The following is a 25,417-nucleotide window of genomic DNA, read 5'->3' on the forward strand; positions in this document are numbered from 1 at the left end:
TTTTTTAACCGCCTGGCATTCTTTCTTACTTTAACCCTTTCTTTGAGGAAATTACGGTTAAAAAGAATAAGAAAATACTTTATTCGTTTTTATTTTGTTTTCTTTGTGGGAGATTCAGTTTTGTTAAATCCATTGATTTGTTTTAATGTATCAACAGGAGATTCATTGATTGATTTCCTAGGATGGTCATTATCTGTTGTTTATCCTATTTTATTTATTAGTATGGTGTATTTCTTTCTCTTTTTTAATTGACATATTATCTTATATTAGGAGAAAAAAAGAAAAAAATATGTGTGAGAGAATTAAATTTGCGTCATATAACATATATGAAGAGTTAAAATTTAATGTCAAAAAGTCATACGATTTTTTTTTATAAAATTTACATGACTTTTTAATTGATTACATGATATTAAATATTGATGTTTCATGTTTGATTATAATTTTGACACAAATTTTAAATAAATTATTAATTAAAATTAAATATTTATTATTAAAGAAAAAAATTGACTATTTTAAAAATCTTATATTATTTGTTTATAATTATAAGAAAAATAACTACGTAAATAAAATATACTTTTATATAACTTAGTTACTATTTTTTTAAAATTCAAATTAAATTTTTAGAAAATTATATGTAATTTTAATGAAACTGTTTTTAAATTTAAGTATACACTATTATTATCTTGTACGAATCAAGCATTAATTGAATATGATTAAAATTTATCATGTTCTCATCATATTCATTTATCCATCATATCCTATCTTGACAACCAACTAATAGATATGAAATGCGGTCCTAAAATTATCATATGCAGATGAATCGAGAAAATGTTTTTTATTACTAAAATTATAAAAATGATATTTTATTTTTTGTTTTGTTTTCTTTAACGATTTCTTGAGCTCAGGTATTCCATTGTACAAGTTTCTAAAACAATATAAGAAGACTCTTGAGGCAAGTTATAATAAGGAAATGAAGAAGATTTTCAAGGCACTGAATTCAAAATTATTTTTGAAAACCTTTTCTCCCATTGTACAAGGCAACAATTTTAAATTTATTGTCTTAAAAGTCTTCTCCCTTTCCTTGTTATAACATGTATAATAGTTTTCATATTGTGTCACAAATTTATACAATGGAATACTTGAGTTCAAGAAATCCTTAAAAAAAATTATTCATACTTTCACTCCTTTGGGTGATGGACATTCCAACACAAATTCTAATGTACATATGGAACTATCCATTTTTCTCGAATGTAGTATATCTTATGCAACCACTTATTATCTTGCAACCCATATTTATCTATTATTGCTTCTCAATCAGATTCAAATTCTTCAATAGTGAGAGATTGACAAATGCACTTGTGAAATTGATTTTTAAATTCACTATGCTCATGATAAATATGGTTCAAGTACTCTCAAATTTTTTTTCTTTTGGAAACACCCTTGCAACAAAATTAGTGATAACAACGTCTTGATTTGTGATAATAGTTTTAGGAGAAACTTTAGACATTGCCTTTAGCCAAGTATTCAACAACCAAACTAAGTTCTCTGTAGTTTCATATCCCATAATAGAGCACAACCAACCAAAAAAAAATATTGTTGATGATGATTAACTCCAGTTAATGGAACGGAAGGCATCATGTATCTATTTGTAAGTGTAATACCCCATTTTTCGTAAATAAATTTTAAAATTTTTTTAATTAAAAATAAATAGAGTTTTAGAAAAATGGTAAGGTTTTTATAATTAAATAAATAAGAAGAAATAACTTTATTAAAATAATGGTTTGAAGGAAAAAAATATTTGATTTATTCATTTGATAGGAAATAAAATAGAGATATTTTTTTATAAAATAATAAAAATAAAGAAAAATAGAGTAAATAATAGGCTGGGAATACCTAGCTACAAATAAAGCCATGTAAAGTCACTTTTTAGACTGATGATTGTTTCTGCCGTTTCCCTTCCTCTCAATTTCGTTTTCCCTTCTTCTCCTTCCAAAATCTTTTTTTTCTTCTCAAATTCATTAATCGTTGGATCATTGTGAAATTTGAGCACCATGTTTAGAACGCATTTCCGAACATTCTGACCGTTGGAATTTGGGAAACAATGTCGGAGGTGAGAGAATTGCCCTTCGCATCGTAGTTTTTCCTTTTCACACAGAGACTCAAAATCAGTCCCAGTAAAACTACGATCTTGGACTTGTTAACCATTGGATCATTGTGAAATTTGGATAACGTGTTCGAAATTCATCGCTGCACATTTTCACCGTTGGGATTTATAAAATAATGTCTGGAGAGGGAGAAATACTCATTTCACGAGGACAATGGAATCTATGATTCAATCTCTTCTCTTTCTCTCTAATGTTTGGAAACTTTATCAGAGCAACTAGAGGAAAAACTTGAGGAATATTAGGAAACCATTAGAGATGCCACTATCACTTTCGGAACACACGTGAGTCCACTTAGAGGTAAGGGATGAGTTTATCGCAATTGGAATTAGAATGGACATGAGTAGCAATCCTTAAGGGATCAAATTGGGATTTATTTTGGGATGTTTATTGTATTGAAATTTTTCCTGTATGATTATATGAAATTTTTTGAGGGGTTTTACTCCCCGTGGATTGAGAAATATTTTTGAATAATTTGTTTGTGTTTTTGATAGGACTAACGTGATAAATAATTATATTGGGATCATGAAATTATGATTGAAATTGTATATAAGTGATAAATTAAATATGTGATGAATTGTGGGATAACATGTTGCTTTGAAATTATAATATTGTTATTGAGATTGAGTATAAGTGCAAAGTTGAATATGTGTTAATTTGTGAGATACACGTAAACATGCGATGGTGGATTGTGATATTATGAGATATGAAATTGTGAACATGAGATTTAGTTGTGAATTAGTGTGTGGTTAACACTTGATCTAAAAATACTTGTGTTATGAGCTGTGAATTATACAATAATCTGACCAGTATTTACCTTGAGAAAAATGTTCATGCGCAATGTTGAAGGGGAAGTGTAGGATTCCTAGTTAGGAATCTAAAGTGTTAAATTGTAGCGCAATATGTTAAACGTATTTGAAACACGAGTGTGAGATCATGGATATTGTATAATTCATGAGCAATGCCTATGTGTAAAAAAAAATTGTTATAAGGGTTGAACCTGAATCAGGAAGGTGAGGCCCTAACGGATTCTTCGGAGTCTAGGCTTTGGGGGTAAAAACACTCGGTTTGAGTGCTCCTTTAAGCTTATCTTGATCCCATATGGTTGGAGCATTCTCGTAAAACGGAGTGATCTTGACTGATCACCTTATGATTTTACTTAGTGAGAGTGACCTGACATACCCATTGTGTGGTGTGACTTGTTATGTACTCTTAAGCACCCTAGGGTGGTTTTTCACTGACATAATACCATATTGCATATATGCTTGAGTCTTAGTGTATCTGTTGCATAATGCTTGTGTATTTATTGATATTGATTGATTTAGTGATATTGTGTTTTGATCTTTGAATACGTGAATGATGTGAAAATAAATGAGATGTGTTGTGGTTTGATGTGATGTTACGCGACAAAGTGGTGGAATTACGTGAGCTATGTTTAAATAAGTTGTATCTCATTTATATGATATGTATATCTAGTTGTCTCATTTCTTTCTATTAGTTAGGAATGTAATAATTCACTCCCAGTGTGCTATTTGTGTTGGGATCATGTGATGATCTTGAACTTTGTGTTCTTGGGAGTAGATGATTAGGTGAATGACTATGGAGAATCCCATGCTAGAAGACGCAGGAACACAATGCTTTGATAGGATGTGACATTGGGGTATATGTTTCTATATTAATTGTATGAAGTATTGGACGGCCTAGTTTGAGCCGAGATGATTTTATTATTTATTTGGACAAGTTTTATTATGATGCGAGAAAAGTGAATCTAAGTCTTTTACCCTTTTGAAAGGATTTTATTTAAATGTGTTTTAAGAACTTTTAATTAACTATAATTTCTTTTCCTTTTATTATTAGTACATATATGTATGGGGTAGAGGGTGTCACAATAACTATCTTGGATCAAAAGTCACAACATCACCAAAAAATTTGTAAGATATTTAAGACCTTGAATCAACCCAAAAACAATTTTCTAATTGTCCATCTGCATCAATTTTAAGTGCATAAAAAATCGAGGATTCTTCAATTGACAACTTCTTTTGTGAACATTGATTGATAATCTCCCTTTTTTTAATTGTCTTTGTCTCTTTTTACTTAAGTAATCAATAACATCTTGTGGACTAAATTCAACATTTCAATTCCACCACTTTCAGTACACAAGACACATGTTTTTTTACTAGGACTTAAACCAGAATCATCAATCACATCAATAAGTTTTTTTGCACTGGTGTTTTCTTCCTATAAAAGAAATTGTGAACTCTTGGGGGAAAAAGTTAATGATTATGGTCTCTCATAAATCTAGAAATAATCCATTTATCCTCAATTTTCTTTACATATAACATTGTCTTGCTTCCAATCCTTGTTTCATCCTGTGTTGCAAGGCTAATTTTTTTTTAACTTTTTTTCCCTTTTTCACATATTTTTTTCCCTGGTGTCCTTCCTTTGAACAAAACATCTTTTTACCAATTATCATACCATTGGTTCTTGATTTAGTAAAACGACCCATACGAAAATTATTAAACTAAAACATTTCTTATTTGCATATCTTGCACAGTACTTATATGCATCTTTAAATGATTCAAACTTCATTCCATCATAAGGTTATACCAAAGACTCCAATGATAATTCACTATTGGGATCATCTACATTAAGATCACCTTCACTTTCACTATCAGAACTAATTATGATAGAATCTTTGTGCACATCAATCATCTCAATTCCTATATAAGTGACACAATAATAATAATAAACAACTACACATATACAAATATATGAAGGAATCAAATTGAGAATAATGATATTGAATGTAATTTTAAACTCAAATATACTAACTGTATTTGTTTTTTTTATAGGCAAAAATATTTATGTATGTTAATGAAAAGTACAAACAGAGTCATATTACAAGATACTATCATATGAAGGACAATCCCCCTACTCAAATGATACAACACATCCTGCAACCACAACATAGGGACCAAAGCTACCCACACACTCTCGAATTTTGATATTTGAAACTTGCATATACAAAGATACCAAAGATAGTAAGTTGAGGATAATGTATGCAAACTGAACATGGTAGCTAATGAAATGCCTAGCAAAGTAACCACCCCAGGTCAATTAAAAAAAAACCCACATAACTGCATGTGGAATGCTTCTCCAAATTGTAGTTTATTAGAAAATGAACCCCACTGTTAATGCTTGGACCAAAATAATATAACCCCACAGCTGCCAGATCAACATAATCATGATCAATAAGCTACCAATTCTATTTTCTGTACTATACTAATTGAATTCTAGTACAAGCATTGGAAGAATCAAACATATTTTTTTTGACAAAAAAGAAAAAAACGAACATCTTAATCACGATCAATAATTAATTATAATGAAAATAGAACCTCAAAACAAAGACACATACATACACTCGTTAGGCTGTTTCGTTAAAACACACACACACACACATGGGAGAACCTCTCCAATGTTTACATTCAAAGAAACCCATAAAAAAGAGAACACATGGTAGCAGTGGAGAAAAAAAGAACGAAGAATGAAGCATGCTTGTTATATACGTAACCTGTCATGAGTAGAGACGACGATGTAAGTGGACAGTGCAAAGCAAAGAAAGTGCGATGAACGTGTAGTAGGACGAGAAAAGAAAGTACGAGAATCAGAGGTAAATTTTTGCTTTTGATTCACTATCTTTGCCTTTGATTTGATTTTTTTGCTTTTGATTTACTATCTTTGCCTTCATATAGAATTTACTCTACGCCGTTTTCAACTCTTAAAATTAGGGAAGATCAATTGTTGTATAGTGAATCTCTGTATGCATTTGTCTTGCAACTCTCCTTAAAACAGGTTAGTTGTTAAATTTTGGTACATCTAATAGAAGTGCGGGGATCAAACTGAATAGGGTTCTTTGTCTACGTTTTTATTTGAACTTTGTTCATTTTTAAGGATGTGTTTGAAAATTTCAACGTAAAAGAATAGGAAGAAACAAAAATAGAAGAGATTGATTTTAATATTTAAATTAAGAGATTTATCTAATATTCTTACAAACAAATAAAAGATTAAGATATAAATTTGTTGGGATTTTAGAGTAAAATAGGGAAGAAAAGAATGCAAAATTAAAAATAATACATTCAAATTTCGCTAAAAAAAAGGTGAAGTAAAAAAGCGGTATAAAATTAGCTGAAAAATAAGATTTTTGATCGAGTAAGTAAATTCATATACTGATAATATAAAAAAATGTTGTACTATACAAAATTTAAAACTTTTTATCTAATTATAAATAAATAATTTACGAGCCACTTCTCCGTGTAATGGAAAAAACACTTGCAAAGAATTATTTTGATTTTACTGAAATGCTTATTTTATTTACAAATGATTAAAATAAAGACAAAAATACATTTTGGTTACCCTATTTTTGCAATTCATAATTTTGATTTTTCATTTTTAAACGGAGACATTTAGTTCCACAATTTTTCAAAATCAATTATTTTAGTCCCTCCTCTAAATTAGGACGTCGACATCTAAATTTTAAACTTTGACTCTTACATGACACAATTTTAGTGACATAACACTATTATTTGCTTATTTTAAGGTGATTAGGATTTTTATTTAAGTAAAATAATTAAAATAAAGAAATGGGGAAATTGAAAAAAAAAATACTTAGATTAAATAATCCTAATCACTTTAAAATAAACATTATTTATCTAAGCAATTAACTAATTTAGAAAGAATATTAACATGACTATCACAATTTGAAGACGAAACAGATTATAAATCACTGCATTAAGTAGGTGAAACTAAAGGCTGTGTTCAGTTGCAAAGAGAGAAATAAGTTAGACAAGACAGAAATAAGGTGGTTACATTTGGTTTGTGCGATTTTGGAGGTAAAATTAAGAATTTTTCTCTTCCCACTTGCAGTAAAATCGATTCGATTTTCTTTTATACAATATTATTTTTCATTTATTTCTCTTAATCCAAACAAAACAACACATCAGTTTATTTCTCCTTTTTCAAATTATCTCCTATTCCTATCTACCCAATTTCTCTCCTTTAAACTAAACACCCTAAATGCTACTTTACGTTGTTCTCGTTCCTGTTCACATACATAAAAATTCTGATCAGTCACAACACAAATTGTAACAGTAAGGTCCCTTTTTTGGACTTCAACATTAGGAGCTGACAAATTAAAGTATTCTGTGGCTACAAGCACCTTTCAATGTAACCAACATACTGATTCAAGCCTTGTTTGCATCCAAGCAAATTTATAAAGAAATTAGAAAATCCGTATTCAAAAGTTTCGACAACCTATTTGAAATCCTCAAGAATAAATTACAAGGGCAAATTATTTCAATTACAATCTAGCTAATTCTACATTGAATAAAACACAACATTAATTATTCATACAATTTGTCCCCAAAGCACATGACCCCCTCATCAAAAAGCTAATTGAAGGTTTATTATGAACATACTCAATTTCAAATAGTGAACTTTCTCACCCAACCCCCTTTCAGTAGTGTGACTAAAAAATTTGAAGTATTACCTGAGCTGAAAAATACCTGTTCCAGTCACCTCATTGTCTTGAAACTAATGGAACTATAGATGGAACACTAAAATGTAGAATTATAAGTTATACTCAGTATGCAATGTCATCAACTACAATTGGTGGAACGAATTTGCAATTTTCAAGGGTTTGCTCAAAGATATGTCCCACTCTCAGCAGCTCTCCCTGCAATTATAAGTTCCCAGACAAAGGATGATTCTGTTGCTCAATATCACAAATATACTCTTGCACATCATCACATGCCACATTTTTCTTCATTATGTATTTTATTCCAAAAAATTTCCAATCAGAATAACAGTAAGACCACATTAGTTAACATTGGATGTATGGTAACTTTCAATCATATAAGCAAAGAAAATCACACTGACAAACTGTATCTTTCCTAGAAAAATGATGGATATTTTCACACACACAGGAGGAATTCACTTCTTCATTTTTACAAGTCAAAATCACTCTTACAACATCTAATAACTTTTCAGTGAATAATTTTGTCCCAAAATACCACTGGATTGAAAGTTCCTATTATATAGATTATGTTTATAGTTTTTTACTTCATTCATGTTGCAGGCATTGTTTTTTATGAAAACTTTATTAGTAATGTTTCCTTTATTATTCACCATTTGAATTGTGATAGTCTTTTAACTCAACATCTGCTTAACTTTTAGGCCTCCTGCTTCATCCAGCAAGTGAACAGCATCGCAAAAAATGAGACGAATTTCAATCAAAACATGGTGCATATAACATCTATGCTCACAGAAAAGCACTTTGGAACAAACATCGTTGAACCATCCCGAGAAAGAAAAGAGACACCAATGTCAAAACACAAGATCATTGTGATTTGTACCTTCTACACAAATATCTCATTTGACAGATAATTGGGAACAATTTTTTTAGAATTTCACATTATCCCTAAAGCTTTGATTTTCTATTTTTTTCCTTCCCTTGATATTGTTTGATCATTTTCAACTTAAACTTCAAAAAACTAGGTATTGGCATCTTCCTTTTTAATAATTTTAAGAAATATAGACTAGTAAAGAAAACAAAACTACTGGTAACAATAGAGAACTCCACCAACAAAGACTCCATTGCAGTGGATAGGAAAAGTAAATACCTCATTAAATGCAGCACCAATCATTTGCAGACCAACAGGAAGGCCTGAAGGCCCACCCTCAACAAATCCGCATGGCAAAACCAAGGCAGGTAGTCCAGCTAGATTGACATTTACCTGTAAAAAGACAAACCACCAATGAAGACGGGCAAACACTATGCTTGATATGTTAATGGATACGAATGAAACCTCAGACAGTACACAAGATCAAACTCTTAACCATTGGGTAATTAGTTATGTTCAATGGTGACTTAATTCCAACAGGAAATTCCCTTGCAGAGCTGCTAGAACTCAAACTACTACGTACAGGAACATGTTGAGGATGAACTCATGCAATGCAACCAACCCTGCAGTTAACGGTTAGCAAAGGTAATTCCTGGATTGGTTAGCACCCATCTAGATTTTCTAAGGCTAAACCTACACTTCTTGCCGGATCCAATCGCCATCAGTTATGTTCTCTTCTCAAGTGCTCAAAGGGTTTCATGTTTTAGTAGCTCATTATGTATGACTCAAGCTTGAGCTAAGTGGAGTTGAAGAAGTTCAATAGAGTCTAAGACCTCATACTAATACTATTTGGCTTACACATAATCAACACTATGAGACAGAAATCTAGCCCAAGAAGAATGAAATGCTTACAGTCATGATATCGCCTGCATACATAGCCAATGGATCATTTTTCTTTTCACCTGAAAATGCCAAAGGCAATGAAACAATTAGCACTGCAGGCACTAAAGTGCAATAATGCAAAAGCAAAGAGATCTAGATGCTTACCAATTTTATAAGCAGCTGAAGGAGCTGCAGGGGAAATCAAGATGTCATTTTGACTGAGGGCCTCCTTAAAGCTATTCCTAATTATGGTCCTTACCTGTAACATAACATTCATAAATATCTTAATTAAAACCCTAAACTTCTAGAAGAAGATGAAATCAATTAACTGCAGAAACTTAAAATTTCTTAAAGCAACATGTATTTGCACCAATCATATGAAACTGAATTCATAATAAAGACTTAAATCAGACATATCAAGGAAAAAAAAAAAATTAGTAGTACCTGCTGTGCACGTTTGTAATATGCATCATAGTAACCAGCTGAAAGGGCATATGTTCCCATCAAAATTCTCATTTTAACCTGAGACATATTTAAAATTGAAAGCTAGCTTAAAAACCAATATTGACGCATAAGGACCATTTCTTTTAAACATGTATATGCTACCATAGGAGTGTTCACAGTGCGGTTTAGTGCAGTTTTTACTTAAAATTAGTTTGAACCAAACAAAAGAATTAAGTGCGGTGTAGTTTGGTTCCGTTTAAATTATTTATAAAATTCAAACTAAACCAAACCAATATTTTGCGGTTTGGTTTGATTCGGTTTTTGCAGTTTGAAAATTCTGCTAGTAAGTAATAAAAAAATGCTTAAAAAGTTTGTTATTAATTGGACAAAACTTAAATAACAACTAGTTCAACAATCAACGATATAAATGGACAACAATTGAACTTAAAGTAAAACAGTAATTATTTTCAAGTTGAATAATAACCATTTTACTTAAAAGTAGAAAATAACATAATACCTCCTTCAAAGTTCCAACAGGTGAACTTAAAAAAAAAAACAGTAAAACAACATTCAAAATATTTACTTCCAACCATGGAAACTTAGAAAATAGATATCCAACAACAAAACATTAATTGCAACAATAGTTTTTAAGGGTGTTCGCAATTTGGTTTGGTTAGGTTCGATTTCCGCGTGCCAAACCCCGAACAGAACTGGACCGCGCGGTTTGGAAAATACAAAAACCAAATCAAACCAATGATCATTTGTTTTTTTGTGGTTTTCAGTTTTATGCTTGGTTTGGTTTGGTTTTGAACACCCCTATGCTACCACACATCTTGTAGCCAAATTTGAAATTAAGAAGGAATGAAAACTGTGTACCTCAGAACCAAACCCTTGAGCCCGGGAACCTCCATAAAGAGAATCTAGCTCATCAGCATAAACTTGGTTTCCATATCTAAATATATACATAGGGTTAAAGTCAGGCTAATGGTTTATCAATGAAAATTTAGAACATATAATGAAACATTGTGGTCTGTTGAGCAGGCCACTTACCTGATACCATCATAACGAGACAAGTTGGAAGATGATTCAGATACAGCAAGGATATAATATGCTGGCAACCCAAGGGAAAAGGATGGCAGTGAAACCTGTAATAAGTTCATAGCAAATGGAAAAGACATACTGAGAATCTAAACTGTAAGAATACAAACTTGGAAAGCACCTATAGAAGTTATCATTCAGAATTGTAGAGAAAAACGATAAGCACCTCATTCACAGAGCATCCTAATTCCTCAAAATGCAAAGCAGCTGCCCGAATTGCAGAAATTACTCCAGCATCAACACCATCATCAATAGTTTCACGGATCAAACCAACTCTCAGTCCCTTCAAGGGCTTACTTTCCAAGGAGCTCACAGCGACAAAATGAGATTGAAAGTCAGGCACATCCTGATAAATGAGATTATTTATTATCGAAAAGACATTGACTTAATAACAAGAAATAAATAAGGCCTACATCCAGTAATTTCAGCAATCACCCATCTTATTGAGAAACAGATTTTACCAAACAATATTAATATCCCTTGCCAACAAAGAGAAATGACAACAGTTATACCAAACATGGTGAAAACCTCATACCCTACCTGCTTACTTGAGGTGGCATCAAATCTATCATGGCCAGCAATTGCATGAAGGAGAGTCCCAGTATCAGCAACCGATGAACCAAAACAGCCAATAGCATCAAGTGATGATGCATACGCCATAAGTCCAAATCTTGAGACACGCCCATAAGTTGGCTTCAAACCTACAACACCACAAAAAGATGCTGGCTGCCTCACACTTCCACCAGTGTCACTTCCCAACGATACAACACACTGTCTGGCAGAAACTGCAGCTGCTGATCCTCCTGATGATCCTCCTGGCACCCTAGACTCATCCCATGGGTTGGCAGTCACCTATTGAATGAACATATGCAGCACCTGAGTAAACCAATCGCAGTTATAAATGGGAGATATGAATAATAAAGCTAGGAACCAAACAAGAAAAATTGATAGCCAACCCACAAGTGAGGCACAGCCAACACAACCACACTTTCTTTCTTTTTTTTCTTTTTCTATCCATTAAATTATTCTATAACATTACAGGAATGAAAATTAGCAATGCATCATCGGATGTAATGTCCATCATGCCATTCATTGACAATTTTCATACCTCATTTTCTCTCCCAAACAAACACTGAAATCCTGGTTTCAATAGAACAGGAATCAACATTCCAACTCCTAAACACAAAATGACAAAAAAAGAAGAAAGAAAGCAACCACGTAGTCATAAATTCACTCATCCTACCTTCATTTCAAATAATAACAGAACCAGGCCATTTGAAATTTGATTAGATACATCTTAGACACACCTAGCATCACACAATGCTCTTACATCACCCCACTCAACACATGCAACGTCAACCATGTGGATCACTAATCATCTTGATAACATTATCTAAGAAACTCAATTTTAAATCTTCAACAATAGTGCATGTGTGTGAGAACATATCTGGAGAGAGCATAAGAAATAAGAGGATTTGGCTATTGAACCATCCACGGATGGTCAAAAATCATACATTTTAATTATACAAAGATTCTCCCCTCGTGTTGTCATCTCTCACCCGATATACTTCCTATACAATAACCATAACGATAAGGATTAATGCTATTTTCAGTCCACAAAAATTTCCAAATCAACTTTTAAAACTATAGTTTTCGTCCATGTATTTTTTAAAATATCCAAAAATTTTCCTTTATATAGGACCAAATCACCCAAGTTTGAGTATTTCAAAAATAAGGATTAATGCTATTTTCAGTCCACAAAATCAACTTTTAAAACTATAGTTTTCGTCCATGTGTTTTTTTAAATATCCCAACTTTTTCCTCTATATAGGACCAAAGTTTGAGTATTTCAAAAAAATATAGAACCTACAATCGAGGACCAAAATCAAAATTAGGAAACTTTCCAGAGACTAAAACCCCATTAACCCCAATACTACTAAAAATAAGAATACAGTTTAGTTCAGCTTGAATGCTGATTTAAACCTATAAAATACAAACACTGACTAGCCTTCAAATTGAACAATACAATAATTAAATAGATAAATGGCCAACATGTATAATGCAGTGACAATTTATTCCTAAAAGAACAAAAATTCTAATTTAGTCCTTCAACATGTAAAAAGTAAAAAGTGTCACAACTAAATTTTCATTCTTTTAACACTAAATTGTCACCACTTAAAAATGGTCATTTACGCATAATTAAATATTAATAAAATAAAATGTAGAAATAAAGGGGAGAGAAAGAGAGAACCTGAAATGCAGAAGCTTCAGTGGTGCTACCCATTCCAAACTCATCCATATTGGTTTTCCCAACAACGATCCCTCCTAACTCCCTCACTCTCTTCACCGCGGTGGCGTCGAACGGCGCCCGGTACCCTTCAAGGATGCGGGACCCGGCGGTCGACGGCATGTCGGCGGTGCAAATGTTGTCCTTGACGCCGACCAGCACGCCGGCGAGGGGGCCGGGGTCCTCCCCGGCGGCGATGCGGGCGTCGAGGCGGCGCGCGTGGGCAAGGAGGGCGTCATCGTCGGGGAGGTGGAGGAAGGAGCGGAGGCGGGGCTCGGCGAGGCGGAGGCGCGCGAGTTGGGAGAGGACAAGGTCGGCGGCGGAGGCGCGGCGGGAGAGGAGGGCGTGGCGGATGGAGAGGATTTCGGACTGCGGCGGAGGGGAGGGGGAGGAGGGGGTGAGCGTTTGGGTTTGGTGGGTGAGGGAGGCGCGTGAGGTGAAGGAGTGAGGGTGGCGCGTGAGGCGAGAGAGGGAGCGAGGGGTTTGAAGTGTGGATAATAGCATTTTGGTTTGAGGGAGAGAAGAAGAAAGGGAAATGGAAATGAAGGAATGAATTTTGAATATGGGAAGTGAGCTAAGACTAAGTCACTAACACCAACCACTATCAGTCATGCTGGAAGGGAAGCACACATAGGGATGGATAGGTTAATGTTTCGGATATTGTTATGCTAAAGACTTTAATGGGAAAAGCCTTCAAAAATCAAAATACAAACAAAGGCTAAATTACTTTATTTCTACATATTTAACTAAAATAATTTATTACTATATTATATATGTTTTCAAATGACGTATTTTAAAGTTTAAAATAATTAGTTTAAATATAATCCAAAAACTAAAATAATAGTATTAATCTAAAACATTAGATAATGACTAATGTAAAAACATTGAAGTGAAAAATATAATATTAATGTAATGACTAACACATTTTAAGTAATTTCTATGTGATTGACTATAGTAACTCTATTTAATAATAGTATATATGATCATAATAAGAAGAATCAAATAAATGAAAGAAAAAAAAAAGATAAAACTAAAAATAAATAATTAAGTATAAATAAAATATATTAGTCTTAAATTAAAGCAATTGATTAGGTCATCCATTGAGTAGGTTCAAATTGAAGACAAAATAATGAGAATCAAATCAATTATAATTAATTTGGTTTGAATTGAATTCTCAGATTTATTGTATCAATTTTAATAGAGTTGAGTAAAATCACTCTAACAAACAAAGTTGTCTCCTAGTTATTTAACATAACTTTTTCTTTTTTTTATGAAAGGAGGTTGTAAGCCCTTAGCATAAAATTGAACGAGGCCATGAAACCAGTCATATCCCTATATAACAAGGTTTTACAAGTAAAAGAAGGATTATTACACAAGTGTGATCCCACAGGTAAAGAATGCAATAAAGAAGCTAAATGATCAGCAGCAAAATTGTCCTCCTTGTAAGTATGAGACAACTTAACAGTCCATTCTCTCTCTTTCAATTGCCTAGCTAATGAAATCAGATGAAACAAATGATGACTGGGATTAGTTTGTTCCAGCAACAAACAAATAGAACACATGAATCTGATTCCTCCCAGACCTTCCCCATGCAAGTTGAAGACCCGAAACAACGCCTCATAATTTTGCTGCAGTAATAGTGCACACACCAAGTTTCCTATAAAGTAGAAAATCACTGTACCACCATTGGACCATTGATAAGAATTGGATATGTGGCATTTTGGAATAAGGTTATGCCTAGCCTCCAGACAACCCTTTTGATATGATTAACAATACCAATCGAGTTCCAAGTTGTGCTACCCATTGAGATGACTTAGACCATAAATCAGGAAGCTAGTAATTGCAGTATCCACAAACAGATCATGCAGATAAGGAAAGTTATCAAATAACATAACCCAAACCTGCTTAACCCTTAGGACTGTCACGCATAATGTGTAATTTCGACTCAGGTTGTTGATTACACATAGGACAAGTATCCGAACTTGCTTTTCCACATCTACCTCTTTTACCAAATTAAAAAATCATTGCAAACCTCAAAATTATTAATCAAGCGAAATTTAAGTTTTGCATACAATACAACTATATTAAAAAAACACATGCTATTATCCTCTGGCTCATCATTTCAACATGAGCTTTCTCTTTTTCTGTGTTACTTGATATGTAATATGCTATTTTTCTTATTTGAAAATATGATATACTATTTCTTAAAAAAAAAAGTCAATCCACCAAAGACAAAAATATCATCCCACACTACAAGAATTCGTGGAAACCCATTCAAAGAACTCGTTCTTCCTATTTTGCTTTTTCAGAAAAGTTTCACGTGCTTTGTTGCAGACTCCATCTGTTTCTTTTGATCTTAATCTGTTAAAATGTAGGTTCTTGAAAGTGCTTCATTCCACTTATGTCTCTTCCAAGTTCCAATGCTCTGGTATTTGATGTTCTTCTCTAAAATCAAACTGTCTTCTGACTATTATTCAAAACTGTCCAATGAGAACACCAATAAGAATTTTAACAATTTTTTAAATTATCAATTATAGAAAATCAATAGGATCTTGAAATCTATGATTCTCACAAATAATAGATAAACCAATAATTCATACATTTCTCTACAACTGAGACTTCTCTTCGATGTACGTTTGTGATGGTAAGAGATTAGAGAGAATACTTTTATGTCAGAAAGGAAACCTTATTTCACGTTAGTGACTATTAACCCCCATTTATAATCACTACTCCATCAAATAGCAGTTACCTTGAGAAACTTCTCCCATTTAACCCAATTACAATTTAGTCTTTAATTATTAATTGTTTATTTATTAGTCCCTACATAAGTCACATGTCTTTCACATGAGACATTAATTTTAACATTCTCTCACTTGACTAGTGTGACATTACTAAACATTATGGACTAAATAAATAAATAGATTAAACTAACATAATACGCATTAAAAAATGACTAAATCGTTCTATACATTGGGTACATCATAATTTCATGATAAAGAATACGAACCAATTTGAGTTATGACAGTTGTACATCACTTAATCGACATAGTCCCAATTAGTCTTCTCCTTAATATGATCATTAGTTAGGAGTACATAATCAGTCCAACATAATGTCTTTATTCAAGACAAAACCTGTTAACATTACTCTAATATAAACATAAATAATGTACAGTGTCGAGTTTTAAACGATAAATCTTGACTGCTTCCACTGGAGCTTTCACTCTATTTCCCATGAAGACGGACTTCTCATTTGGGCTTATGGTTTGGATTGTAAGGAATTCCTTCATATCGTTAGAAACATGAGTCGTACATCCAGAATCAATCCACCATGTATTATGGGGAACTTCAGTTAAGTTTGATTCAAAACACACAAGAGCATTAAGCTCACCTTTCTTTTTGAACCAAGACTTATGTTTTAGGCAATCCATCTGGGAGTGTCTAGATTTTCCACAAAATTGACAATTATTGTCCTTTGATGCCTTCTTATGGATTTGCATAGGATCATCATTGATCTTTAATGACCCTTTGCCTTTATCATGCTTCTTCGCTAATTTCTTTCTAGCTCATTGATTCCCTTGGTGGCTTACATAATGAACTAAGTGACTTTCTTGATTCTTAAGCCTCGTTTCTTCCCAAACTAGCATACTGTCCAATTCATGCACATTTCATTTATCTTTCATGTTATTATAGCTCATCTGGAATGGGTCATACTCAGATGATAATGAATTTATAATAAACTGAATAAGGAAGTTTTCATTCACAACCATTCCCAAGGTCTTAAGTCTTACTGTAATATTTGTCATCTCAATGATATGTTCATGCATGGTACGCAAACCATCAAACTTCATGGTGGTTAGTGTACTCATTAATGTCTCAGCAAAAGACTTATTAGTTGTCTGAGAGCGTTTTTCCACTAATTTCATAAACTCTTTAGCATTGGTCTTATGGAGAGTTGTCTTAATACTGTCTGCAACAGTCATTCTCATGAACATTAGGCTGAGTCTACTAGATCTTTTCCAAGCTTTATAATGGGTTTTCTCTTCATTGCTATTAGCATCAATAATAGTAGCAGATTTCTCTTCCAATATAGCAAGATCAAGATCCAAAATATCGAGATGAAATTGGACTTGCTCATTCCAGTCGGAGAAGTTAAGTCCATCAAAGATTGGAAATAGGTACTGCATAATAAAACTTCAAATAAGCATTTTGGGACATAAAACACAAGTCATACATATAATTTATTCATATAACAATCAATGTATATAGATATTCTCCTTTGGGTGATACACCAACACAACATACAAACATGATGATGCTGATAAAATTCTTAACATTATTTGACAATTAAATATGCATCAATTAGTTGTATCTATTTCCTTTGGGTATATAAATAAAACTAATGATACACACAAATCACCTACAATTATATTCATTAATTATAAGAACAACTAATCAACTTTTGGACGATCCATAAATGTCTTATAACAATGAATTTCAATTACCCATAAACCAATAATCATATAATTTAGCATCCATTATTTTATGAGTAATTGAAATAATCATTAATATGAAATTAAATAACCTTATAAATTTGGCCACTTTAGTGACTAACAAATTCATCATACATTTAATTTCAATCAAATATATGACCTACACATATTTATTGCTATTAACAATTCATATCTATTTTATTAATTTCATTCGAGACCAAATAAATACCATACATTCACATTTTAACCAATAAAATAATAGAAATTCAATTACATTGAAGCAAATGCGTAACATATACATATTTACTGTTACCGATAATTTTAGAGTATTCACGTTAATTTAATTTAATTGTAGGATATAAACTTTCAATTCTTTAATCACGTATAATAATAATTTTTGAAAAAAAAATAAACAAATGAGATTGAGAATATCAAAAAGTGGATTGCAAATAGCAATTATAAAGAATTCAAGGAAAGGGACAATGTACATGCTCATCCGTATTCTTTCTTTCTCCAATATTATACTTTATCCATGTTCTTTCTTTCTCCAATATTGTACTATTTTTTTCTTTTCCCATTTGAAGAAAATCAAAATAATATAATTTTTCGCATTTATATTTATGATTTGAAAGTTAATTTACTTGATATCCTTTTCAATATAAGATTTCATACTTATTGCAAAAAGATTCCTAAATTTTATAATTAAGATTCATGTATAATTGAGAAAAAATAAATTATTATTGGAAAATCAGAAGTTTCATAACTACTCTGATATTACATGTAAGAATTTTAAAGGTTTACTAGGTCAATTATAAGAAATCAACATGATTTTGAAACCTACTATTCTCATAAATGTGAGAGATTAAATAGAATATTTTTTTTTAAGAAAATGACCTTGTTTTACATTAATGAGTATTAATTTCTTTTATAATCACACTACTCCCATCAAACAATGTGACACTGCAATGTTTCTGCATCATCATCGCCCGAGAATTTATCTCCAACTTGAATAAAAAAAATACATGTTAACATTCCTTTACTTTTGTCGTGTATGAAGGGAGATCCTGAGAGATTGTCCTATATATATGCAAGTTAAAAATCTGTGCACTATGTGCTCTTACGCGAATGTCTTATTTTACTGATTTTTACACCTTCGGCTTCAAAAATTTGGAAAGTTGGGTCGATAAATCTTTGCTTAAACTCAAGAAATTGATACTAAAAAGATGTTTCAATCCATGGAAAAGAAATGTCCAACTCAGAATTTTTTTATAATCAAAATAAATTTTATTAAAAGATGAATCACAACTTATAAGACATTGCATCGAGTCTTGCTGTTAAGAAATTGTAAAATATATATATACTGATCTAAACATGCAAATAAATTAAAATGACATATTTAGATATTACGGGCGTACCTCCGACCATTCTAAACTGAACGGGAAGCGGCGCATACACGAACCTGAACCTGAAAGACAGTTTTGTTCTTCCACACCCTTATTTACTCTGAATAAATGATGTATATTTTGAAGTGGGTTTGGTGATACAAAACTGAGAATCCCATCCTAAAAAGTTAGTTATTCAATACGTGATTTGTTACGTTGGGTACGTGATTGGAAATATATTTATAAAGATATGGGTTGAATATAGAAAGAAAATGTAGCAGCTTCAGAAGTAACAAACTTTTTCAAAATAATAAAATATAAAGGAACGTGTAACGTGCACCTAACGTGGGACGTGGGCTTCCAACAGAAATAACTCGGCACTGCCCCACCCCTGCATTCAATAATAAAAAAGTATAAATAATATTATCAAGTGGCTCCCACTGTCCCTTCTAAGATCCGTCAATGGTTCTAACTAGCAAGGTTTCATTAAATATATATCGTAACCACTGGTGGGATCAGATTCAAATTTCAATTGTAGGGATTATATGGGAGTTCTCATTAATATAAATTTGTTAAGACAGGTGTTATATGATTCCTATATTATAAGATAATATATAATTATAACTTGCGTATGACACTTATTATTTGCTAATATATTTTATTCAGTAATGAGAAATTTTAACTATTTTGATAATAAAAGTGTTCTTAATTTTTTTTTTTATCAGAGATTAGAGATGTTCCTCAACCTATTCAATTAGAGATTATTTTTATTTACGACACATGTTATTGTTGATCCAATTTTTATTTATTTATGGTGAGAATTAAACATAAATTTTTCTGCTAAATAAATTATTTACACTCATATGAACATAATCAAAACTTATATCACTATATTAATCCTTTAGGTTAGTACACTTAATGTTATGATACATAATTATTTGTGTTCGATAAAATAGAAGTAATCTTATAGCGTTTTATGATCAAGACTTGCAGTTTGTTTGCGTCTTCCTTGAAAAGGTCGTTTTGACTCATTCGATGTTAATTTTACATGTTAATCTAGTTTTATGAAAAATAATAATACATAAACATTCTTTTATTTTAAATATCTTATTAATACTTTTTTATATTTTTCTCTTTTTATCACGTTATAAATCTTGTAATATTTATATTTTTGTCTCTTTCACCAAGCCTCTAATAAAATCTCCAATGTTTATTTATCTTTTTGCTTCCACCCACGAAAGTAGTTGTCCAATGTTCACCCGTAGAAGGAAAAGCCAATAAGCCATACGGACGGAATCTTGAAGGCAATTGGGCACTTGGAATGAAGCCAATGAGAGTGTTTGACTCAGATAACGAGAGAATTCATTTTCCTCAAGGTATGACGTTAAAAATAACTATTAAATCCCTAATCTTAATTACATGTTCAAAACAACTTCCATTATTAATTGGAAAAAAAGACACAGCTACAAATGTGATTAACTATTTTAAGTAATAAAACTATAAGCATGTTCCATTCATTTTTTTTTTATTTCGCTTAGAAATAATTTAGCATGTTCCATTCATTCTATTTTTATTTATTTCACTTTAAAATAATTGAGCGTGTAGCTCATGGTCATGTTTCTATGATCTTTGATTTCTTCTTTCCTTGCCTTTGATCACATCCCTCTACTTGATATGTATACATATAAACTAAACATAACAGAGCAGAGCAATGAATCATAGTTCCCACATCAATATCACAAAAAATGGCTACCATAAAAGCTTCTCACACTGTGGTTCCAAATCAACCAACACCAAAAGGTCGATTGTGGCTATCCAACAGTGACAATTCCACACGTAAAGCACATTCACCAGTTATTTACATCTACAAAGCAAAACACAACATTGAATACAACATTGAGAGGATGAAAGAGTCTCTTAGCAAAACTCTAGTGTACTTCTATCCAGTTGCTGGCAGATTGAGCTTATCAGAAAGTGGTAGAATGGAAGTGGATTGCAACGCAAAGGGAGTGACATTGATCGAAGCCGAAACCGCGAAAACATTGGCTGATTTTGGAGACTTTTCACCCTCTGATTCCATCAAGGAAGAACTTGTTCCAGCAATTGATTATCACTCTCAACCTATACAAGAGATTCCTTTGCTATTTGTTCAACTAACAAGATTCAAAGGTGACCAACAACAACAACATGGCCTTGCCATTGGAATGGCTTACTCACATCCTGTGGCTGATGGGCTTGCTTGGACTCGCTTTGTCAACACATGGGCAATGGTCAATAGAGGAGACTCATTAGATGTTAATGAAATGCCATTTCTAGATCGAACTATACTCAAATTTCCAACATGGTCATCGTCATTGTCGTTACTGTCACCACCACCACTATCACACTCTGATCACCCAGAGCTGAAGCCTCTTCCACTCATACTAGGCAGATCTGACAGCACTGAAGAGCAAAACAAGAAGACAACAGCATCTGTGTTGAAACTCACATCAAAGCAAGTGGAGATGCTGAAGAAGAAGGCCAATGATCAAGGGTCAACACCTTGTACCAGATTTGAAGCTGTGGCCGCACATATATGGAGATGTGCATGCAAGGCTCGCGGACAACATCACAAGCAACCAACTATAGTTCGGTTCAATGGTGATATTCGCAACAGATTAATCCCTCCTCTCCCCAGGAACTACTTTGGGAATGCATTGGTAGCAACAGTGACACCAGAATGTTATGTTGGAGAAATCACATCAAGACCATTGAGTTATGCAGCAAGAAAATTGAGAGAAGCAATAGCGTTGCTCAGAGATGAGTACATCAGGTCACAGTTAGAAGCTGTGTTTGGTGAGGAGCAATTGAAGTGCATAAGGGCTTTCTTCTTGGGACAAGGTGAAGGTAGAAGTGAACCGTTTGGAGGGAATCCAAATCTTCAAATCACAAGCTGGATCAACTTCCCGGTGGATAGTACAGATTTTGGGTGGGGAAAGCCTGTGTATTTTGGTCTAGGATATGTGTGTGCACTTGATAGGGGGATTATTGTTCGAGATCCACAAGATGATGGTTCTTTGATTGTGATCATGCATTTCCAGATAGCACATATGCAACTCTTTAAGAAACTCTTCTACGAGGATATATTCACTTCAAGGCTGTAATTCGTGGTTGTTTTGCAAAGACTGATATCCATCACCATGAGGCTTAATTTTGATTCACATCATTATAAGCTTCTTCTTTTGTAATGTCTGCATTGGTCAAATCCTAAACTCTCTCTCCCCTTCAAAATTTGAGTTTTTTTTAATCGATTATTAGTTTTGTCTGTATGAGAAGATGGTCTTTGTGGATGTGACAATTTTGTCTTCTTTGATTGTTTGAATTTGTTGGTATGTATGTGATCATTATATGGGTTATGAGTTGTAATGAAAGTTGAGGGTTGTATGTGATCATTATATGGGTTATGAGTTGTAATGAAAGTTGAGGGTTGTTGAGTGTGGGGTAGGGATAGGGATGCACTCTCAAGCCATAGCTAAGAACTCTCAAAATTGATCTGTTGGATCAGACTCCTTCTGTCCGATTCTCATTAGCTAAGATTTGATTTTTTTTATTAGTATGTTATTATTACAAAATATTCATCTATTAATACTTTTACTTGTCACCAAAGATTTATAAATAAAAATAAATAAATTTTACAAGAATTAAAATAAACAAAAAAACTTTAAAGGACTAAAATAAAAAACACCATATTTTATAGGATCAAAAGTTTTGTTTTTGTTTACAAATAAAAGTAATAGTTTGGACTAGGAGTATTCATAAATCAATTCAATTTAATAAAAAAAACCCCAAAAAAAAGACAATGTAAAAATTGAATAAATTGAATTTTTTTTATTGAATTGGATCGATTTTAAATTTAATTTTAAAAACCGATTCAATTCCACTCGAATTATATATATATATATATATATATATATATATATATATATATATATATATATATATATATATATTCATACATTTATAATATCTCTCATATTTACTTTTTATTTCTTATATATTTATAAATTTAATTATATAACTTATACTTAATTATGAAAAATATATTAAATCAAATATAATTTTTGAGTTTTTTTTTGAAGAAAAATTATTTGAATTAAAATGCATAAATTATAATTATCAAGTTGAGTAAATTTATTTTTGATATAAAATATACTTAGTAAAAATTTATAATATTATTAGTTACATAATGATATTTAAATAAAACATTTAATATTTAAATTATTTTCATTATACTTATATAAATCGTACACCATTTATTCAATAAAATGAAAATAAGATTGAATCCAAAAATTGATCCAATCCAAAATTGTGATAAATTGGACTGATTAAGATCGAATTAAAATTTTAAATCAAATTAATTGAATTACGAATTAAAAAAAAATCGAAATCAAATACACTCCCCAAACATCCCTAGTTTGGACCACACCATTTGCAATCAAATGTGCATTTATTAAGTAAAAAACTAATAATTTCAGTCATTTTTTTTTCACTTTAAAATAAGTGAAAGGGTGTTGCTCGTGGGCCTTTCTTTATATTTTATTTGCATTTCTTATTTCCTAGCCTTTCACAACATCTCATATAGGTACACAGAGCAGAGTAATGAAGCATACCCAAAGGTGTGAAAAATGGTAACCATCAAAGCTTCTCACACTGTGGTTCCAAATCAACCAACACCTAAAGGTCGATTATGGCTATCAAATAGTGACCAAACCGCACGCCCAGCACACACACCAAACCTTTACATCTACAAAGCAAAACACAACATCATCGAATATGACATTGAGAAAATGATAGACTCTCTCAGCATCATTTTAGTGTACTACTATCCGGTAGCTGGCAGATTGAGTGTTACAGAAAGTGGTCGAATGGAAGTGGATTGCAACGCAAAGGGAGTGACATTGATCGAAGCCGAAACCGTGAAAACAATTGATGATTTTGGAGACTTCACACCTTCTGAGTCAGTCAAGGAAGAGCTTGTTCCAGTAATTGATTATCACTCTCAACCTATAGAAGAGATTCCTTTGGTCTTTGTCCAAGTGACAAGATTTAAAGGTGATAAAGAACAACAACAAGGCCTTGCTATTGCAGTCGCTGTTTCTCATCCTGTGGCTGATGGGTCTGCTTGGATTCACTTTATCAACACATGGGCTAAGGTTAATAGAGGTGACATGTTAGGTCTTAATGACATGCCATTTATAGATAGAACCATACTCAAATCTTCGTCGTCGTTGTCGTCGTTGTCACCACCACCCTCACCACGCTTCGATCACCCTGAGTTGCAGCCTCTACCATTCATACTAGGCAGATCTGATAGTACTGAAGAGCAAAAGAAGAAGACAACAGCTGCTATGTTGAAACTCACATCAGAACAAGTGGAGATGTTGAGGAAAAAGGTTAATGAAAATGAAAACTTATCAACAAAACAAGGGTCAAGATCAAGATCAAGATCAAGACCTTGTAGCAGATTTGAAGCTGTGGCTGCACATATATGGAGATGTGCATGTAAGGCTCGTAAACTGGATCGAAATCAACCAACCCTTGTTAGGTTCAACGCCGATTTTCGAAGCAGACTAACTCGGCCTCTCCCAAGGAATTATTTCGGGAATGCCTTGGCGGCCACAGTGACACCGGAATCTTATGCTGGAGAAATCACATCAAGACCATTGAGTTATGCAGCAAGAAAATTGAGAGAAGCTGTGGAGATGCTCAAGGAAGAATACATAACTTCGCAGTTAGAAGTTGTGTTGGGCGAGGAGCAATTGGAGTCCATAAAGGCTTTGTTCTCGAGACAAGGAGAACGTAGGAATTCTCCTTTTGCAGGAAATCCTAACCTTCAAATCACAAGCTGGATCAGCATTCCACTATATGAAGCAGATTTTGGGTGGGGAAAGCCTGAGCATTTTGTTCTGGGATATGTGTGTCCGTTTGATAGAGGGATTATTATTCGAGGTCCAGAAAATGATGGTTCTGTGATTGTGATCATGTATTTCCAGATAGCACATATGCAACTCTTTAAGAAATTCTTCTACGAGGATGTATTTACATCAAGGTTGTAATTTGTAATTTGTGGTTGTTGCAGATTGATCCATGAGGGAAAATGTTGATTCACATCAAGCTTCTTTTATGTGATGGATTATGTTTTTAGTACTGGTAACTTTGTGTAAATGTCACTTTTATTCTTAAATAAGATTTTTAGTGCTTTTGTTCTTATACTTTCATTGTTGTATGTCCATTA

General features: G+C 32.5%; 3 protein-coding genes across 3 annotated transcripts; 2 read left to right on the forward strand and 1 right to left on the reverse strand.

Moving 5' to 3' along the window:
- Window positions 1-7,512: 7,512 nt before the first annotated feature.
- LOC100776622 (glutamyl-tRNA(Gln) amidotransferase subunit A, chloroplastic/mitochondrial) lies at window positions 7,513-13,927 on the reverse strand. The gene is made up of 10 exons (XM_003532061.5): window positions 13,236-13,927; window positions 11,525-11,836; window positions 11,151-11,330; window positions 10,937-11,031; window positions 10,763-10,838; window positions 9,887-9,964; window positions 9,608-9,701; window positions 9,473-9,522; window positions 8,840-8,953; window positions 7,513-7,893 (listed from the first exon to the last, which is right to left on the reverse strand). Exons 1-10 carry the CDS (start codon window positions 13,773-13,775, stop codon window positions 7,801-7,803), a joined length of 1,632 nt encoding a protein of 543 aa, XP_003532109.1. The 5' UTR covers window positions 13,776-13,927; the 3' UTR covers window positions 7,513-7,800.
- A 6,464-nt stretch (window positions 13,928-20,391) lies between these two features.
- Window positions 20,392-22,574, forward strand: LOC100777157 (spermidine hydroxycinnamoyl transferase). Its single transcript, XM_003532062.4, has one exon. The coding sequence runs from the start codon at window positions 20,889-20,891 to the stop codon at window positions 22,284-22,286; it is 1,398 nt and encodes a 465-aa protein (XP_003532110.1). The 5' UTR covers window positions 20,392-20,888; the 3' UTR covers window positions 22,287-22,574.
- Window positions 22,575-23,698: 1,124 nt separating this feature from the next.
- Window positions 23,699-25,392, forward strand: LOC100777680 (spermidine hydroxycinnamoyl transferase). The gene has a single exon (XM_003532063.5). It carries the CDS (start codon window positions 23,808-23,810, stop codon window positions 25,236-25,238), a length of 1,431 nt encoding a protein of 476 aa, XP_003532111.1. The 5' UTR covers window positions 23,699-23,807; the 3' UTR covers window positions 25,239-25,392.
- The last annotated feature ends 25 nt before the right edge of the window (window positions 25,393-25,417 follow it).

Source organism: Glycine max, chromosome 8 (genome assembly GCF_000004515.6).
Source record: "Glycine max cultivar Williams 82 chromosome 8, Glycine_max_v4.0, whole genome shotgun sequence".
Lineage (NCBI taxonomy): Eukaryota > Viridiplantae > Streptophyta > Magnoliopsida > Fabales > Fabaceae > Glycine > Glycine max.

Bases quoted from the DNA above. Each gene is read 5' to 3' on its own strand.
- LOC100776622 (XM_003532061.5), bottom strand. From the start codon at position 13,775: ATGCTATTATCCACACTTCAAACCCCTCGCTCCCTCTCTCGCCTCACG. The intron at 11,837-13,235 runs GTTCTCTCTTTC...TTCATTCAATAG, and splicing joins CTGAAGCTTCTGCATTTCAG to GTGACTGCCAACCCATGGGA. The intron at 11,032-11,150 runs GTGCTTATCGTT...AACTTATTACAG, and splicing joins TAGGATGCTCTGTGAATGAG to GTTTCACTGCCATCCTTTTC.
- LOC100777157 (XM_003532062.4), top strand. From the start codon at position 20,889: ATGGCTACCATAAAAGCTTCTCACACTGTGGTTCCAAATCAACCAACA.
- LOC100777680 (XM_003532063.5), top strand. From the start codon at position 23,808: ATGGTAACCATCAAAGCTTCTCACACTGTGGTTCCAAATCAACCAACA.